This window comes from Pelodiscus sinensis, chromosome 7, assembly GCF_049634645.1.
Source record: "Pelodiscus sinensis isolate JC-2024 chromosome 7, ASM4963464v1, whole genome shotgun sequence".
In the NCBI taxonomy this organism is placed as follows: Eukaryota; Metazoa; Chordata; order Testudines; family Trionychidae; genus Pelodiscus; species Pelodiscus sinensis.
Genome location: NC_134717.1, coordinates 17,365,105 through 17,380,686, shown reverse-complemented (window position 1 = coordinate 17,380,686; position 15,582 = coordinate 17,365,105). Strand labels below are relative to the sequence as shown.

Below are 15,582 nucleotides of genomic sequence, written 5' to 3'. Positions count from 1 at the left end.
TTGTGATCTTTCACACACACAAGATAAGCTATAGACTGAGCACTAAATACTCATCACATTTATATAAAACATTTTAATAAAATTGACTTAAGTCCACATCACATAATATTTTTCAAGAGATAGATAGATTACATTGGCCATCCCAAATGTGTACGACAGGAACTCCCCAGAAATTTTTCCAGCCAAAAAAAGAGTTATAAAGGTCATTATTCTTTGAAGTTTCTTTCATGTGTGGTGATATACTGCATGCAGTTTGTTGGGGATCTGCATATTATTATTCCTCACCATCACTTCTCTAAGATGTGGAACCTAGAAAAATACTGGGAGAAGCACCAAAGTGAGTAAACTATTTAATAAAGTATCAATCACCTTTCCAGATCTTCTTTTTCCGCTTCCTGCTCACATTTCTCTATCCCAAATTTTGCTTTCAGTGACCTTGCCCTGGCAATGGTAGCTTCCGCACTCATAATCTGAGCAATGATCTCCTGCATAAGGGTGATTTTTATTTTGAATGAAGGGAAAAGGAGAGAAAGGAAAAAAAAACCATCAGCATTGTAAACCCACTCTATGTTCAGTACTAAGATCTGCAAAGTTTCTCTTCCTGGCTAACTTGAGACGCTTACTTCCAATTTTTTGTCCTCTGGGTTTGGAAATCTTAAAACTTTACTGGAATGAGATATTATCTGCTTAATAATCTTCTTAACTGAAGAGATATCTTCCAGCATTTCTAAAAAGAACACAACTTTAGTCATAGTATCATCACTGCTCTTAAAAATCATTTGTATTACTTTATTATATGTTATTTACCTTCTTCCTTTACCTTTAGTACAGCTGCATGGATAATACAAGGCAAAAGATGCCTTGCAAGGTCAGCTGGTTTCTGAACTGCAAGATAGTGAAGCACCTATGGTATATCAAAAAATGAATACCTTAATGACAAAATTCATTTTGCAAAAATAAGATTAATGGTGATTGAGCACTAGTGGTTAAATTAGAAAAATGGAACATTAAGCTGCACTCCACCCATTGCAACATTAATAAGATAGATACATGAATCACCAAAGTATGCTATGATGTTATTAAGCCTCACACACTGCCTATTAAGCCACGCAGGGACTCAGATTTGCAACAGAGAGAAATTCCTCTCTCCAGTCCCCAAAGCTTCCATGGCCAGGAGAGAGGCACCTCTCTCACCAGACCTAGTACTGGAGATGCCACAGCCAGGGAACAACACAGAACTGCAGAGGCACCAGTCCCAACTCGATGCTGTCCCAGAGCTCCTGTGGCCATAGGAGAGGCATCCCTTCTTTGGCCCCATCCAGCCTACTCTCGACCTTGCTCTGGCTGGGAGACAGGCTTCTCTCCCCAAGCCATGTCCGCTGGAGCTGCCGTGACCATGGAGAGGCACCTCTCACAAGGCCCCAAGCTGCTGTGAGGAGACGGAGCTGGGAGTAGTCCTCTCCTTCCACAGCAACCTAAACCCTTAATCGGCAGCAGAAACCCGCCTCTCCCCGCCATCCCTAGCCAGGGCCCTAGCCCCAAACTGATCCCCTTCCTGCACCCTGAATCCCTCATCACCAGCCCCAGCCCAGAGTCTATATTTTCAGTGGGAGCACTCACCCTCCTGCACTCTAACCCCCTGCCCCAGTCCTTGGCTCCATCCCCATCACACACTGTCTGTTTGTGGAATGACTTCTGTTATGTAATACATCACCTCCATATTGGTGGGCATAACATATTAGAAGGAACAACAGATGGGACTTAAATTTTTCTCATCTATAATTTGTGATTCTAAGGAAATTAAGTAAAGAAAGAAAATACAAATAATAAAAGTTTCAAGAAACTAAAGCACTGAACTAATCACAGTCTTTGTTTCATTTATTAGAAATGCAAGTAAGTCCAAAAGTAATACAACTTACCAAGTTATTGCTGGGCATGTTTTCAAATAGCAAATGCATTATTTATTTAAATTTCAAAAAGTCATTCTAAGAACAGTTATACCATAGCAAAAAAGTAGTCTGCAACATTCAAATTAGCATTTTGAGTAATGCTATGGCATTTAAGTAGCACTGTTTAAGGAGAATAAACTTAAAATGTAGTGCAATTACAAATTACTGATGAAATCTTTCAGGATAGACAGAACAGACTACCATACCACATTTACCTTCTCAGCCTCTCTGGTGTCATCAAACAGTCGCCTTTGCCTCCGGGCTGGAACTGGTTTTGCCGTTTCCCACGCCTCTACCCACATGTTACTAGGAATCTTCATTCGGGCACTCAGTTCACCCTTAAGTACTCTATTTCCCTTTTCATCAACCACTTCCTCTTCAATATAATCTCTAGGAGAGTACCACCTTACAAAATCCTCCAGACAACAACCAGGGTTAGCTGCCTAAAATGGAAGAATAGAATAAGACAAAATATTTGTTTATATACAATCTAGTAAGCAAGACAATGTGGTTTAGTGGCCTGAGCCAAGCACTATGAGCCAAGAATTCCCAAGTTCTAGTAACAAATCACTAGCTCATTGTGTGAATGCTAGAAAAAAAAAAGGAGACTAGAAAAGCACTGAACATTCACTTTATTAAATGGTACACAACAACAGGGAAAAAAATCAATCACAATGAAAAATGCGCATCCTTTTACTCATACAAATCAGTACAGGTTAAGGATGTTAAGTATCAACTAAATGACTAATCAAGTCAATGCATTTTGCATCAACTATTCAATTAGTCAATGGGGCGCCTCCACCTTCGAAGTGCAGCACTAGCCATAGGGCTGTTGCTATACTTCAAAGACAAAAGCGCCATGTGGAGCCCAGGGTCAGCTAGGATCTCCCCTGCTGATCCCGGGCTCCACACGGCACTGCCACTTTGAAATGCCACATGCAGCCTGGGAACGCCCCAGCTGGCCCAGGCTGCACTTGGTGTTTCAAAGCGGCAGCGCTGTGTGGAGCCCGAGGTCTGGCCCCAGGCTTCAAGCAGCACTGCCATGTTGAAGTACCCCCTCTTCTCCCTCCCCCCTTGCTGATAGAGGCAGCAAGTGGGGGAAGAGGGGGAAGCAACTAGTCGACTATCCTATCAACTATCCAATAAACAAATGCTTATCAGATGGTTGACTAGTACTTCACATCCCTAATACAGGTTTACCATCTTTTTCAAGCAAGTTCAAAATTAAGTCTTTGTCTTGTTGCATGTGAATCCCTTCTGCATTAGAAAATGAGATTTACAAATTCTTGTGATTTGGGAAGAAAAACAGACCTATTACACTGGAGATAGGAAAAAAAATCATGCTGTCATCACTCAGTGCCTGAAAAAGACAGAGACTACATTAAAACACTTTCTAAACTAAGCTTTGGTTTGGTTACTAAAGCAGGTAGCAAACAACACTTGCCCAACAGCTTATTAAATGAGAGCAGCCTATTAACTTTTATTTTACAAGTCAAACTCTCCCACTACCTTATAAAGCCTCATTTAATAGCACAATTGATTTCTGTTTCTACATTGTCACCAGAATGCTAGAACTGAAGAAGGCAGGGTTTTCCTTGCCAAATCAAAAGTTATATTTTACATCACTACTTTATGTTTTCAAATAACGAACTACAAAAATTACTATGAAGTGCTGCATCTCCAAATAGTTTGATACACTGACCTAATTTTACCAGGGGGAAATTAACAGATCTTAATTTTTAAGCTTTAGAAGAATTATAAACTGTATTTTTAAACTTATCCTGCTATTCTTTTCCTAAAACAGCAAGGGAAGAAAAACAGCTATCAGGATATCCTTCAAATTAGTCATCTTGCCCTATTTTCCCAGCTTGCTCATGTCAAAATAGTTCCAGAGCATATACCTTAAATGACTCCATATCTGAGAGTAAGCAAGCACTCTGCATACGTGCCCGAAGGTGAGCGCCTTCTGCCGATGTTCCCAGTTTAGCCAACACTTCAGACTGTTCTTCTAGCAGATCTTCTGTCATAGGTGCTGGCTCCTGTAAAGATGAAGGACTAGAGATTCACAAAAGGACTTTGGATACATCTACAATTGCAATGCTACAACTGCATAATGCCAACAGGCAAAACTGAACCTGGGACCTCTGGAGCTTAGGGCATGACCCTCTACAGCTTGAGCTAATAACTAGTAAGCTCTCAGCTAACACTGAGCAAACTCATTCTCTCTTTGTAAGTAGCCTAAGTGCCACTACATGTGACAGTGAACCACACCCCAAAAGTGTGTGGGTTACATACTTCCCCCAGCTGAGGAAACACGTTCCAATTTTCAGAGACATCCCAGTTGAAATCCTGGATGAGCCCCCGCTTGTAACCACTTTGATACAGAGGTATCAGTGCGGGGACAGTGGAGGGGTGGCAGGAGCTGGTGCTTTCAAGGAATCAGCTTTTAAGCAGGCTCTCTGCAAGCACTTGCTCATGGGGAGCCGCAGCCACCCTGTGCTTCTGAATCTGATACAGTGGTTACACATTTACAGGGACGCCTCCCCCCCCCCAAGAACACGCATCTTTAACATCCCTAAGGCAGCAGGGGGAGAGGCCAGGGAACAGGTGGCACCCTGGAGACTGTGCTGGGGGAGGGGTTCCCCCAGCACCAGTTCCTTTCCCCGCCTTGCTGCCTCTCATAGAAGCAGCAGGGGGAAGGGACGCTGCACAGGGCATGGCGTGAGAGGGGACTCCAGCAATCCCCGCTTGTCCCGTGTTCCCAATGTAGTGCTTCAGCCTTTGAAAGAGCCCACAGGGCTGCTACCACATTTCAAAAGCTGAAGCACCACAGTGGGAACCAGCACACGCAGCTTCCACATTGTGCCTCTGCCTCTCCTGCCCCCAGCAGAGACAGTTCTGGGAGGAACCAGCTTTTAAGCCGGCCCCCCTAGCACTAGCTCTTGCTGTCCTGCCGCAGGGGAGGAGGGAAGGTGGGGAGAGGAGTGACTAGTTGAGTCACTATTCAACTATCCGATAAATTTATGCTTATCAAATAGTCAACTAATCGCTTACATCCCTAATCCTAATATAAGTATTCCACTTTTAGAGTGTGTCTACACTGCACCAGACGTCGAAGTAAGATTTGCATAGTTTAAATTGCATATTGCATAACTTATTTTGATGACATTTCAAAATAGCTTATTTTGTCATGGTCTACACAGCACCAAATTCCAAAATAAAGCACTATTCTGAAACATCCCTTACTCCTCGTAGAAGGAGGTTTACAGTGACATTGGAATAGCAAGCACAAAATAATGGGCTTGCTGTGAAGATGTGGGTTAGGGTATCCCGAAATAGCGTTGCAGTGTAGACGTACCCTCAGTGTGTATGCCATTTGATCAGAGATTTTCATTAGCAGTGTCCATTTGGCCTGCACAAGTGCCATTAGTATCTTCGTACCGCACATAAAGGCCCTATCAGGCTGTGTGGGTGAACCTGCCCGTCAGTTTTTTTTTCCACTGTGGTGTCTCATGGGAAACTCCAAAGCAGAGGGGAAAGAGGGCAGGCAGTGAATGACTCATAGGGAGACACATCTCAAAAAGCCACTGCTACTGCACAAAGTGAATCATCTCTTCGACCAGTGTTTTGTGCCAAAAAAAAAAAAAAAAAAAAAAAAAATCCACACAAAATATTTTAAAATTCCACAAAATTCTGTATATTATCAAAACAATACCAATTTCAATTATTTTGGTAATTTATTTGAAAATATGTCAGCAACTATGTCTACAACAAGAGAAACAAAAAAAAAATTCCCCCAAGGACAGTGGTTCTAAAACTTTTTGATCCATGGACAACCTGGCTCAAAGAAACCTCTCCACGGATCACCAGTTGCTGATGGAAACTCGCCACTAATTACATAATTATACCCTAGGCATTTTGCTTGTACTGCAGCAAAGGAGAATGATTTAATTTAAATTATTAAACAGATTAAGTGTTTTCACATTCCCATGTTAATCAAACTTCATTTTAAATAAAGTAAAATATTGATGTTCAACACAAAAGGTTTTAATGTTTTCTTTATTTATGGCAGGGGCGGGGAAACTTTTTTGGGTCACTGGCCCACAGAGAAATCAGCTGGGGACCACACAAGTGAGAAGCAAAAAACTCCTCCAAAACTCCCAGCCCTTACTGATGTGTCCATCAACTGAGACACCTCACTCCTCTGATGCTCCTGTCTCATGGTATGAGGGGAAAGGAGAGGGAGGATTGAGGGTCAGGGTTTCCCATAGATCAGATTTACTTTTCTGGGGTTCCAGAGTTAGTGGATGTGGTACGCCCCTTTAACTCTGGGATGGAGACAAAAATGAAGGGTTCAGTGTGTGGAACAGGACTGCCAGCTAGTGGGATAGGGATGGGGTGCAGGATGCGAGGTCTGGGTGGGAGGTGGGGTGCAGAAGCAGGCTGGGAAGAGGGTGTTTGGCCAGGGTGGAGGGAGCAAGAGCAAGGGAGGTGCAGTATGTGGCCTGGAGGGAGGGTGCAGGAGCAATGGTGGATACTGGAGCACGATAGGAGTATGTGTTTGGGGTGCAGAGGACTTGGGTTACATGGGGTTGAGGGAGGGATGGGCTGGGATGGGATGCCACAGACTTACTCTGGTTAGACCTTACCTGGCTCCTAACCAGCAGCCCAGCAGGTTCCTTAGCCAGGGTCACTGTCTTCCAGCCCCTGTACATGTTCAGATCAGTTGCAGGAGCCATGTTTACTTCTCTGAACTGAATGCTGAGAGCCCAGGGGGATGAGGAATGAAGGGCAATTCACATGCTGCCTGTCCTGCAAACAGACAGCTGCTATTGGCTTGAAATGGCCAATGGAAGCTACTGGGGGCTGGAGCAGCATGAGAAGCCTCTTCTCCTCCTCCCTCCAGGTTCTCAGGGTTCAGAAACACAGGTGGCCCCACAGGTGGCTTCACTGAGTGTGTGTGGAGGTGGGCAGGCAGGGAGCCAGTTGAGACTCTCAGTCCCATCCAGGCCTCAGATTATATTTTGCCCAGCCCTGGTGGAGGGGAGGAGTGAGGTGGATTGGGGTGCAGGGTCTGAGCATGGGGGGAGCTGTTTACCTGACTCTGAGCCCTCGTGGGTCCCAAGCATGGTCTCCCACTGCTCCCATTGGCAGCAACTGCAGCCAATGAAAGCAGCAAGGAAAGCTTGTCATTATGGTGGCATTTCCCCAGCGAGCTGGGCAGAAGGGAAGTGAGAAATGGCAGCATAGAGCCGTTTGTTCTCCCTCCCTTCTTAGAGCCCGTCCAGGGGGTGTCAGGGCTTCTCCCCCCGCAAGTGGCTGGAAAAGCTCTCCTCCTCCCCCAAAAGTATTCGATTAATTTTATTCCTAATTTATTTTAAACTCTATGGCCAGATTGCCAACAGTGCTTGGTAAGTATTCAATGAGCTGAGTTGTGATTGGTCTTGTGGGATTGTTTTCTTGGCTTGCCTGCGGGAACACAAAATACAATGTTGTACACGTGTGCATGCATGTGTGTGCGCACCTGCCACTTGAAAATCTGGTTCATGAATTCTTGGGCATCCACATTTGAAATTGCCTATGTGTGACCCTTCCCCCCCTTTAGCCCACGTGCGAGAACAGCTGTGGAAAGGGAACAGCAAAGGAGAGTCAAGGTTCCATGGCATTTTTGGTGAGACCTTTTGTTATTTCCAACATGCCCAATTCTATCACGTTGCTTGGCAGCTGGAAAGACCCCTTTTTTGGAAAGAAAAACTTCATTGCGCTGCCCATCCCCCCCAAGAGGTGGGCAGGAGGGAGATGAGAAATGCCGCATGGAGCTGCTTGTGCTGCTCTCTCTTTTGAGCTGGTCTAACGGGGGTCAGGGATTTCTTCACACTTCCCTGCTCCACAGGAAAAGCCCTTCACACTCCCTCTGGCAGGGCTACTCCCCTCCCCCCACTTCCCATGTGGGGAAAGCCCTTCATTATGCTGCAGTTCTGGAGTCTTGGGGTCAGAGCTTTCTTCAGACACGTTCTCTCACAGGGAAAGCCCTTCACACTCCCTCCCCACCTCTCCAATGGGGAAAGCCCTTCACACTCCCTCCCTGCTCCTCCTCCCCAGCAGGGAACGCCCTTCACATTCCCTCACTACTCCTCCTTCCCGGTGGACCGGAGCTGACCTGGGCGGGTGGGAGGAGAGAAACACAGCATGGAGCCACTTGTGCTGCTCCCCCTTTTCAGCCAGTCTGGCGGGGTCGGGGCTTTCTTCATGGCTGTTTAGTGGACACGAGGCTACAGTGCCAGTGCGAGCTCCCTGCTACAGGAGGAAGAAGGGGGGATTAACTTGAGCCTCAGACCGCTCGGGTGGCAGCCGTGGACCATTAATGGTCCACTTTGAGAATCATTGCCCTAGGAGTATAGGTTTCTTTAAACCATTATGGCGACCATGTTCCTGTTTCTCTGCCCCTTCCCCATCCCAAGCCCAGTTGGGGAGCCAGACACCCAAACCCTTCTTCCCACAGCCCAGCCGTGGAGTACACCCCCCACTCCAAACACTTATACCTTCTACCCCTCAGAGCTCAGCTGCGGGACACCTCCTTCCCCCAAGCCCAGACATCCATACCACCCAATTACAGGCTCAACAAAGCCATAGGGAGAAGCAGCCTGATGCTGTCCTCCCTTCAGGGCATGCCAGGAGCTTCAGATGCTGGGAACCTTCCTGTTTCTCTCCCTGCCCTTCCTCCAGCAGTGCCTTTTATTTGCAAGCTGGGGAGCTGGGAGCTGCCAGGTCTAGTGGCCCCCTGCAACTCTGCAGCCCATTTCTGCAAGTGAAAAAGGAAATTCTGCACAGAACATTAATTCTGCACAAATTCTGCATTGCATGGTGGTGTAGAATTCCTCCAGGAGCACTCTATGGGTACACTACTGCTTGGGAGTCACCGTGAGTATAATCCGATAGGAGAAAGGTGTCAATAACTGAAGAGACTGCCATCTGCAGCATGAGCTCAACAGATTTGGGGAATGGGAATATTTTTAAGGAGTAATAGCTATAGACTTTGATCTAGTCAAGTGTTCTGAAACACTAGTGGTAATGGAATATCAACATCCTGGATGCTAGTTAGAATACACTTGAAAATCCATTTAGAAAGTGTCTTTAAAAATGTGAGAACCCTTTGATCTCTCTGCAATCTGAAGAAATAGCCTGTTGGATTTACAAAATGGTTTAATTCTACACAGATGAAAGGATAACGCTGTCCTGGCATCTAGAGTATGAAGAACAGTCTCTTGGTTGGAGTACACAGTTTTGGAAAGAAAACTGGCACACATATGGCCTGAATCACATGCAATTCAGAAGTTACAACAGGAAGAAACCTCAGCTGCAGCCATAAGAATGTGTTATTCTTGTGGAATGTTGTGAAAGTGAGAGTTTGCCTTTAACACACCAATCTCTTGAACTCTCCTACTCGAGGTAAAGGAAAACATTTCGTTGATAAATTCATTAGGGAACATAAATTCATCGCCATTGCTTCAAATGGGGTTGCCCCAAGCAGGTTATCCCTTTTTCTGTGGGAAGAGCTTCCCCAAACCTTTCATAAATTTAGCTACTATGGAGATTCTTCTGCTCATTACACCCTTCCCCAACCAACAATGACCCCATCCCAGTCTCCATTCCCCAGGTTTCTCATCCCAGTCCCCTTGCCAAACAGTCTTAGTTTCAGTCCTCCAAAGTCCCAGACCTCTGCCACTACCCTCCCAGGTGTCCAGTTGCCACCACCATCAACATTCCCCATCCACATAGGCTATTCCCAGTTTCCCTCCCTGGGCTTCTCATCACCTCTGAAACCAACACAAGATTTGCCAAATCTTTCTCTTCTTTCTTCCTCAATGATTTTCAATTCCAGTCCACCACCATCACCATCATCCCCCATCTGATCTTAGTCTCTTCACCCACCTACTGGCTCCCAGTCTCCTTGCCCAGCCAATCCTAATCTCACCTCTATCCCATTTTAGTCCCAGTCACCCCTCTCCTTACCCCTGCCAAACTTCACTCTATCTACTTCTCCCAGAGGTCTGCCTCTTCTGCCTTCTGCACTGAGGTCAGTCAGCTTCTTCCTCCATAGTGCTTTGGGCAGAATAACATTGAAAGCACAAGGAAGACAAGCTTCCTCAAAGTTCAGGTATTTGGACCTGGAGATAGTACATTCCACAGTTCTGAGCTACAACTGCAATTCCAAGCTGAAGCATACTCAGTGTGAATAGTTTTTAGGGAATTTAGTTGTTAAAATCTAGTATGTCTTTAACTGAGCACATGCAAATTGTGATTCTTTCAAAGGCTTGTAAATTGGCCAAACTTGGTCAGATTGTCTTTGGGACAGTAAAGCTACATCTAGACTGCAAGCCTCTTTCGAAAGAGCGTCTAGACCACAACCAGTTCTTTCGAAAAAGCAATGCAGTCTGGATGCTCTCTTTCGAAAAAGCAGTTTGCATTACATAGCACCTTTTTCGAAAGAGCACTCTCGAAAAAAGGCATTCTTCCTCGTAAAATGAGGTTTTTTGCGGTCGAAAAAGCTTCCATGTTCTTTTGATTTACTTTCGAAAGAACGCAGCAGCAGTCTAGATGCAGGGAAAGTTTTTTCGAAAAAAGGCCACTTTTTAAAAAAAAAAAAAAAACCCTGTAGTCTAGAAGCATCCTAAGAGGCACATTCTTGACATCAAGTCTATTCCAGGCCAAATTTCAAGTCTCTACTCTGAAGCGTGATGGTGCTAGAACTGTTCAAAGAGAAATGTTGCCAGAATTTTTTAACATGGCCAAAATAATGTGGGTTTTTTTTACCTTTATCCTTGGAAACAGCTGGATTTTCTTGGCTTAAGTTTTCCAACACATTCAACATGGAGCAGAAACCCAGCGTGTAAAATTTTAGCCCTAACAGTTAAAAGTTTGAAGCAGCTGAAAACGGGGTCATATAGGCTACATCTAGACTGCAAGCCTCTTTCGAAAGAGTGGCTAGACTACAAGCAGATTTTTCGAAAAAGCAAGCCGCTTTTTCGAAAGAGAATCCAGACGCTCTTTCGAAAAAGCACAGTTTGCATTCAAATGTATGCTTTTGAAAAAAGGCGCTATTCCTCAAATTGAGGTTTACCACGATCAAAAAAAAACTGCCGTGTTTTTGATTAACTTTCAAAAGAACACAGCTGCAGTCTAGATGCAAGTGAAGTTTTTTGAAAAAAGGCTACCTTTTTCCAAAAAACCTGTCGTCTAGACATACCCATAGTGGGAAATGCTACCATACCCACCAATAATTGGTTATAAAAGCAACTTGCTAAAAATTAACCTATAAATATTGCTAAGCTACTACATTCTAACCTGTGTTATTGGAATGTAGAGAGGTTCTCCGGGATGCAGCAAAGTCAGCTTTCCATGTGGATGTAAGCGACCTTCTGGTTTTAAGGTTGCAGATTCTTTACTTCCTTCTTTTGTTCCTCCTTTCTTTCCATTTTCTTGTCCATTTCCTTTCAGTTCTTCTGTGTCACTGAGGCATTCATAAAATTCTTCTTCACTGTCACTCCATGATTCCCAAGATTTTCCAACCTCTCCTCTTTCCTTTTCAGTCTCCTTTTGATAATCTCCACCTGAATGGTCTACTGCTTTCCCAGTATCACCATAAGAACCACTAGGTGAACGATCAACAGTATATGCTTTTTTCCCCTCATCCCTTTCTTTCTTTCTTTCAATGCAACAGTTTAACATCTAGAAAGTTAAAAACAGTAACAAATTATTTCTAATATATTAATAACTATTCACTAATATACTTACATAATGGCAGCAATGCCATTTTACCACATACTGAAACCTATTAAAAACAGTATCAGAAAACTCTGTTCTAAAAGACAGCAGTATAATTAATATGAAAGAATGTGCACAGAGGCAGAGATTTTTATCAGCTTTAAGAGAAGTGACCACTACCAGAAGCTACACTGAAATTGGAAAAACCAACTGCTAAAGATCAGAGTTAACGCTAACCATATAATGACTTTACATTGACTAAATATTTTATTGTTGTTTATTATACCTATGAGGAAAGAAGAATTAAGAAACAGATCAGTCTTAATTTGTGATATTTACCTGAAGTTTCTGATGCAGTAGACAGCATCTCAGATCTGGAGATCCATTAGCTAACCTGTAAAATGTTAAACTTACACATTTACCACAAAACATCTGCATTTATGACACTACTACATATTGGGAGCTGGTACTCTGAGTACAGGTCTGAGTACAAACATCCACATATAAAAACTAACATGGCAGCTACCCTATTAGGCAATATTTCAGTAGACAGGCCAAAGACTTAACAGGGCATGGGAAATGACCTACAGTACTTTCACCTGTACAGGTTGTTCCTCTAGGTCAGGGATGAGACAAATTGGGAGACTGTCCAGGAATACTTGGACTATCTCTGCCCATGATGTACCCATTCTGGGATTAAAAGGATATCAGTTTCAGGGCTAACAATCCAACACCTTTTACAAGAAGTAGACAGACTTTAATAGTAATTTTACAAGACAAAATTATACCAGAATGGTAACTAAAAACTTTTTAAATCCCATTTTACTGACTGATGTCACATTTCACACAAAAGGATGACTGTGTAGGAGCCACATACTCATCATCTCTCTGTTTGTAGGCCAAATTCCTGCCACAGTAGACACAGAGCAGGGCTACCGCAGTTGCTCAAAAAAGTAACCAAGTACCCAAAATGGGAGATGAGCATGAACCCAGAAACCAGGGGCAACTGCCCCCCTTTCTGCTTTTGTTCTGAGAGAACAGGAAGGGGTGTTATACTTTACTTTCCCAGCTGCCTTGGTTTTAATGTGAAATAGGGCGAGAGGGAATGTTGGCACCAATACTCCTTTTTAGATTCTCCCGAAGTTCTCTTGCCATAATAAAATGATGTGCCTTTCTACCTCTCCCTACCCCCTAAATTCTCTAGCTTTGTGGATCAAGGCAAGGCAACAGATGCTCCTTTCCTACCCCCTGTGCTTTGTTCCCTCATGGGAGGGAGTAGGAAGAGAAGCCAGGAGTATTAATTCAAATAGCGTACATCTAAAATCATTTTTGCAAGTCTGAAAAATCAGAGTATAGTTTAAAGTCACACCAAGTTATTCTTTTAACACAAACAATGGACATCTTCAGTCAAATTCCAATGGAAATCTTACCCTGGAATTAGATAATTTTTCTCCCATCTGCAGCGCATTTCCACTACAAATTCTTGCCAGAGATGTGCCACGCCTTTTACCCCTCCATGGTAGAAGTTGATCATACAAAGACATAAGGCCAGTTTGTAGGTCAGACTATCTGAAGGAGCTGATTTGAATTGATTGTAAAGATTCTACATTTAAAAAAACAAAAACAACAACAAAAAAACAGAAAATGACTATTTTTCAAACTTGATTTCACTAAAACACAAATTGGTATCTCTGTGTGTCAATGACAACAAAACTCAACTCTGCAAAAGTATTAGCCCTCAATGATAAGGGAGAAAGGGGAATGAAGACAGTTTTTGTTTTTGTAGACCAGTGGCAGGCAACATGCAGGGTTCTACATGTGGCCTGCAAGACATTTGGTTTACTGTTGCCCACACGCATGGCTGCCAGAGTCCTCTGATTTCCATTCATATTGTTGGGTGTTGATTGCACATAACATTGGCTGTGAGAGCCATGCACCCCGTCTGCATCCAATCACTGCTATAGTTCAACTGAGACACCTGCAAATTCTAGGTACACAAATGCGGTTAGCAAAACTACCCTATTCTAGGCGAATTTTAATTATGACAATCTGGCCCTCCTTCATCTCAGTTAGCTGCAAGATTGGCTCTTCCTCATCTCAGTGGGCTACAAATCTTGCCTCCCACTGAGAGGAAAAAGGGCCACTCATGCAAAGGACTCACTAGCCCAGCTTGCCCATCACTGCTGTACAACCTCCACTAAAAACAACTCTTCTTCCAATCATTCTTTAAAGGCAATAAGAGAGATAGAGCAGTAATAGTCTAAGAGAAAAGAAAGGGCAAATAGCAACACCTGCTGGTCAAACAAGAATATAGCTGGTTTTTAAGATTGCCTATTTTAAAGAACATTTAAAACAAACTAATGTAGATAAAAGATATTCCATCTGGCAAACTTTTTTGAGGTAATAAAGAAATCACTAAGGCTGTGTCTACATTGACATGATCTTGCGCAAAAACTTGCTGCCTGTCTACGCTGGTCGCAAGTTCTTGCACAAGTACACTGACGTTCTAATGCATGAAATCAGTGCTTCTTGCACAAGAACTATGATGCTCCCGCTCAGGGAGAAGCCCTCTTGCGCAACTGTTTTTGCGCAAGAGGCCAGTGTAGACAGGCAACATGAATTTCTTGCGCAAGAAAGCCCTATGGTTAAAATGGCCATCAGAGCTTTCTTGCGCAAGAGAGCGTCTACACTGGAATGGATGCTCTTGCACATTTCTTGTGCAAAAGCACATGTCAGTGTAGACGCTCTCTTCTGGAAGAGTTTTTGCACAAGAACTCTTCCGCAAAAGAGTTCTTGAGCAAGATCATGCCAATGTAGACGTAGCCTCAGGTTTTATATATTTCTCTTATTAATTTCAATTATACTTACATATTCTTCACTCTCTGGAGGAGGATTGTTTCTTGAAGTACTAGGCATGGCTTCAGATCCATCTGTTAGTTTGTCAGCGGCATCAGGAAATAAGAACTTGGAAGAGGGAGAAATATACCATATCAGTTTTTAGCACTTTCCCCACTTTTCCCTCACACAACTTAATTTTTTCTTGATAGAGTTGCTAATATGCTGTGATCAACTTCTTGAGATGGAACATTGATATTCAAACAGTGGAGGTTGTATATTATGCCTTTTGATACTCTTGAAATGGATGAGTGTTACTTTGGCTTGTCAAATCTCAGACAAATAGGTATAGCTGTCTGTCAATAGAAAAGATAACCTTCCCCCCTAGTGCTAGTGGTATCACCTTTGATTACTCTAGGTACGAACAGGACAGAATCTTCCAATCTAGTGACAGTCATAATCAATCACTCTCAGTCAGCGAAAATATTTTTAATATTTTGTAAATCACAAACATAAAACAAAACACCAACATACACATGCACACACATGCGGAATGCAGTTTGCTTACCAACATAATAGTACTGAGGACTTCGTTATTTAATGGCGATTCATCTACACCTCTGTGTTTACGAATTTTTTTCTTTGCACTGTGAACCATGTTTGTGACAGACAATTTATGGATTGGAACTGGTGCTGGCTCTGTGAGCTTTGACAAAGCATGGGTTATATCAGCAACCTCTATAAAATAAGAAATTATTCATAATAAATTAAGAGTTCTAATCTATTATCTCAATTTATTTAGGATTTGCAATTCTAATGAACTTGTTAACCTATGCTCTGCAATTCTGATGCCCTGTCCACATCTGAAATTAACTGTTTTTAGAAACACTACTGCAAGGCAGAGTGAGATTATAAAGCAGCCACCAGAGTTCCTTGTTTACTTTAGAGCAGAGGTGGACAAAAGGGCCTCCATGGACCTGATCCGGCTCACAGAGGCCCTGCCACTCTGCCACCCCCAGGCCAATTAGGGGCT

At 43.3% G+C, this 15,582-nt stretch overlaps 1 protein-coding gene across 4 annotated transcripts in view; it reads right to left on the bottom strand.

The window, feature by feature from the left end:
- The window catches only part of RAB3GAP1 (RAB3 GTPase activating protein catalytic subunit 1), a 70,358-nt gene that overhangs the window by 14,276 nt on the left and 40,500 nt on the right, over positions 1 to 15,582 (bottom strand). For 3 of the 4 annotated variants that reach the window (XM_075933287.1, XM_075933288.1, XM_075933289.1), the window contains 10 exons: positions 15,118 to 15,287; positions 14,583 to 14,678; positions 13,145 to 13,317; positions 12,054 to 12,108; positions 11,295 to 11,678; positions 3,851 to 3,988; positions 2,165 to 2,392; positions 808 to 904; positions 624 to 727; positions 370 to 485 (listed from right to left, as the gene is read on the bottom strand). In XM_075933287.1, coding sequence (XP_075789402.1) covers positions 370 to 485; positions 624 to 727; positions 808 to 904; positions 2,165 to 2,392; positions 3,851 to 3,988; positions 11,295 to 11,678; positions 12,054 to 12,108; positions 13,145 to 13,317; positions 14,583 to 14,678; positions 15,118 to 15,287 — 1,561 coding nt within the window. Of the gene's footprint in view, positions 1 to 369; positions 486 to 623; positions 728 to 807; positions 905 to 2,164; positions 2,393 to 3,850; positions 3,989 to 11,294; positions 11,679 to 12,053; positions 12,109 to 13,144; positions 13,318 to 14,582; positions 14,679 to 15,117; positions 15,288 to 15,582 lie in introns of those variants that run through there. The other variant, XR_012905137.1, reaches the window with a different exon arrangement.